General features: G+C 55.9%; 1 protein-coding gene across 1 annotated transcript; it reads left to right on the forward strand.

Annotated features, from left to right (window-relative positions):
* The first annotated feature begins 652 nt into the window (after nucleotides 1–652).
* Nucleotides 653–3,537, forward strand: HIPK4 (homeodomain interacting protein kinase 4). The gene is made up of 2 exons (XM_007433792.3): nucleotides 653–2,296; nucleotides 3,355–3,537. Exons 1-2 carry the CDS (start codon nucleotides 653–655, stop codon nucleotides 3,535–3,537), a joined length of 1,827 nt encoding a protein of 608 aa, XP_007433854.1.
* The last annotated feature ends 221 nt before the right edge of the window (nucleotides 3,538–3,758 follow it).

The following is a 3,758-nucleotide window of genomic DNA, read 5'->3' on the forward strand; positions in this document are numbered from 1 at the left end:
GGGAAAATGGCCGCAGATCCTGTTCGTCACCCGATCCAGCGTTCGCGAACGGAAGCAAAATTTTGCGAACGGTGCTGTTCGTGACCCGAATTGATCGTGAACAGAAGCGTTCGTGACCCGAGGTACCACTGTACTTGAATTAAGGAAGGCTAAACAGCCCTTTGTCCGCCCTCCATTCAAGGCACACTCTGAACGTAAGGATCGGGTGTGGGATGAAAGAGGGGCTCCCACTGAGAAAGCCACCTTCCTCCACTTACCAGGGAGGCTCCATTCCATGTTGCAAACGCCTCTTCAAAAACATCCGTTCCAAATTTGGCAGGTGCCCCCCCGCCCCCGGTTCTCACTCTGGCTAAAAGCAATCCTTTGGATGATACCACAGAGGCGTTTCCAGGGCCCTACGCTGGCCTGGTTTCCTACACTAGAGCAGCTTTTCCTCCTGGGGAAGGGGTTGTTGGAGACCCTGAGGTGGAATGGGCTCCCTGCTTCCATAACAGAACTTTCTTAACATGGCAACTTTGGAACCCGGCTGACTGTTGCATCACCTCTTGTTCCGGAGGAGGGCTGGGATTCTCTTGGCTCCGCGGCGGCTGGACCTCTCTTTGCAAGAAGCCACTTTGCACCTGTGTTTCTGAGCTTGGGCAAGCACAGGACAATGGTAACAATTGAGTCAGAGTCAGATTTCTATGACGTTTTTGAGATTCTGGGGAAGGGCACGTTTGGGGAAGTAGTAAAGAGCTGGAAACGGAGTACTGGGGAAATGGTAGCCATAAAAATCCTGAAGAATGACTCTTACCGCAGCAGGATTATCAAGAATGAGCTCAAGCTGCTGCAGACCATGTCTGAGGTGGATTCAGAGGAATCTCACATTGTCCAGTTCCACGAGTTCTTCCACGATGAGCTCAAGTTCTACCTGGTCTTTGAGCTGTTGGAGCAAAACCTCTTTGACTTTCAGAAAGAACACAACTTCTCCCCTTTGCCGGTCCGACACATTCGCACAGTGACCACACAGGTGCTGAGGGCCCTGGCCAAGCTGAAAGAGCTGTCGATCATCCATGCGGATCTGAAGCCAGAGAACATTATGCTAGTGGACCAGGTGAGATACCCCTTCCGAGTCAAGGTGATTGATTTTGGATCGGCCAGCATCTTCAATGAAGTGCGCTATGTGAAAGAGCCCTACATCCAGTCCCGATTCTACCGGGCGCCGGAAATATTGCTGGGGCTGCCATTCTGTGAGAAGGTGGACATGTGGTCCTTGGGGTGCGTGATGGCAGAGTTGCACCTTGGCTGGCCCCTCTATCCTGGGAACAATGAGTATGACCAGATCCGGTACATCTGTGAGACCCAAGGCATGCCCAGACCTTCCCTTCTGAGTGCTGCCCGAAAGGCCCACCTCTTCTTCAAGAGGAGTCAGCACCCAGAGGTGGTGAACTCCTGGCAGCTGAAAACCCCAGCAGAGTATCTAGCAGACACCAAAGTGAAGTCTGTGGAGAGGAGGAAGTATGTACTGAAGTCCCTGGACCAAATGGAGACAGTGAATGTCCACAAGATGATCTACCCAGACACAGAAGCCTTGGCTGAGTATTTTGATCTCCGGAGCATGGTGGAGCTCATAAAAAGGATGCTGACATGGGACTCTCACGAGCGCATCACCCCGAGTGCAGCCCTGAAACACCCCTACATTTCCACACAACCCCTGAAGCAGAACTACGACCTTACCCAGTACTATCAATTCTGCCTGAGGAGCCTCCGTGAGTCGCTGCCCAACCAGGGTAAGACTTCAGAGGAGGAAACACAGCACTACAGTGCCATGGATGAGGAGCGCTTCTACGCCAGCAAAGAGTCCTTCAAGGAGGAAAGTGCCCATGGCATTCAGAGGACCACCAGCCAGATGGACGAGCTCAGCATTGCCGAAGCCAGTCGGGAGGTGCCTCTAAAGGTGTGGGGTGAAGGACCCAGTGGGGGAGGCTATGAGCCTCTCCCTGACCCAGCGGAGGCAGCGGTGAGTCGGCACAGGCTGGCCCACCAGAACCTCCGGTTGCGCCACGAACAGGCACAGCAGGAACCAATCCCAGCCTACTACAGAAGCCGGCCCAGCAGCCCGAAGCACCACAAGACATCCCACCACGCAAAGCCAGACCCTGCCTTTGAAAACTTGATCCTTCTGGGCCAGTACACCCCAGAAGATGCCCCCAGCTGGGAGAAGGAGAGCAGCGCCAGCGCTGCTTCCCTGCCGGAGTCCAGTGCCCGGGAGGAGGCAGGCTACCCCACAGGCCTGGTACTCTCACCCACCGCACAGGTGAGTAACAAGGGCTGCCTGTGGCACGCCTCAGAGGAGAAGTGAGCCAAGAGGCCGCTCGTTCGGCAGGGGGCTGGATCCCATGGAACTGCAGATGGCAGAAGCCTCTCCAGAAAGCTGCCCAGCCTAGCCAGCTGGCTGATTCTGAGCTGACTGATGGCATAAATGAAAGAGTGTGGGGGCAATGGCCGAGGTGGCATGAGTGGGGCCTGGGGGCAGGACTGCGTGAAACATGGAAGGGTCTGCAGCAGCCCCCCTCCCAAAAGGGTACCCCCCGAGGGGTGGCGGCTCTATGTTTTCTAGGCTGCCCACAAAGCTGCCTCAATACCCCAAGTCCACAGCTCTCTTTCACATGTGCTCACGCACCTCCTGAGCGTCTCTGGGAAAGGAGCATGCTCATCCCTCCCCATCTTCTGCAGATCGCCAAAGCCAAGAGGAAGCGTGCCTGCCTCCCTGCCTGCCTGCCTTACCCCCCTGCATGTCAGCCCCCTTGGGGGGCTTCCAGGGAGCTATGGGAGCAGCAGCAGTCATGGCAGGCAACCACAGAGGTCTGCACACCCCAGGCTCAACAGCGCACCACTCGCTTCAGAGAAGAGGAATACACCACAGCTACTCTGTGGGTGGTTTTTCTGTTCATTTGTTCCTGCAGCCCCCCTCATCCCAGGGCCTTGTGGCTGATCCAACTCATCTTCCAGGAAGTTTGGAAAAGTTTTCTCTTGGTCCCTTCAGATCCTTGCTGGGTTCCCAGCAGCCTGGGCCCATATGGTTTGGAGAGGAGGTGGGTGGGTAGAAGCAAAGTAGTGGGAAGCCCAATCAGTCTTGGCACAATTATGGTGAAGAGAAAGATGGCAGGGGGTACAAAAGCTGACTTGGTTCTGGAAACCCTCCCAGGAACCCAAGCCCCCCCCCCCAGTAACCTCTCCAACTCTGCAAGGGACCTTGCCATAAAGCTCTCATTGGGCAGGTCTCTGTCCCCCCATATACTCTCTCAGCCCCTCCCTGGACCCCCTCCCCTCTCCCTTGGTCTGAGTCTTTAATACTCTGTTTCTCTTTGGCAGCACGTGCAGACTGAGGTCTTTGAGCCAGCCATGCCACTGCCCGGGCCCAACCCCTGGCTGCCGAGCGAAGACTGGCTGGCAGAACATGGCATGGAAAGAGTCCCCCTCAAGGCAGTGCTGCATGCCCCCCGGAACCGTCACCAGCTGCAGCCATACCTGCAACATGTTGCCAGCCACCATTAGCCCCAGACCCTCGACCAGGAAGAGGGCAGGCGCAGCAGAGAGATGGCCCACCAAGGCCCAGACAGATTCCTTTCTAGACATTAAATATATAGACTGTTCCTCGCTGCCCAGCGCCACTTACTTAATAAAAGCCATCTTGCTATTACTGAGATGTATGGAGCCCTGATGGCAGACCACAGGCTGACCAGGCCGGGGGAGGTGACAGAGTGGGGCGGGGGCTC

This window comes from Python bivittatus, unplaced genomic scaffold, assembly GCF_059951505.1.
Source record: "Python bivittatus isolate LINGU-HERP-01145 unplaced genomic scaffold, Pbiv_v1 ctg000310_np1212, whole genome shotgun sequence".
NCBI classification, from domain to species: domain Eukaryota; kingdom Metazoa; phylum Chordata; class Lepidosauria; order Squamata; family Pythonidae; genus Python; species Python bivittatus.

What these genes read in the sequence shown, in the direction of transcription:
- HIPK4 (XM_007433792.3), top strand. Translation starts at nt 653, where the DNA reads ATGGTAACAATTGAGTCAGAGTCAGATTTCTATGACGTTTTTGAGATT. An exon ending in TACTCTCACCCACCGCACAG is followed by an intron (nt 2,297 to 3,354) that starts GTGAGTAACAAG and finishes TCTCTTTGGCAG; the next exon opens with CACGTGCAGACTGAGGTCTT.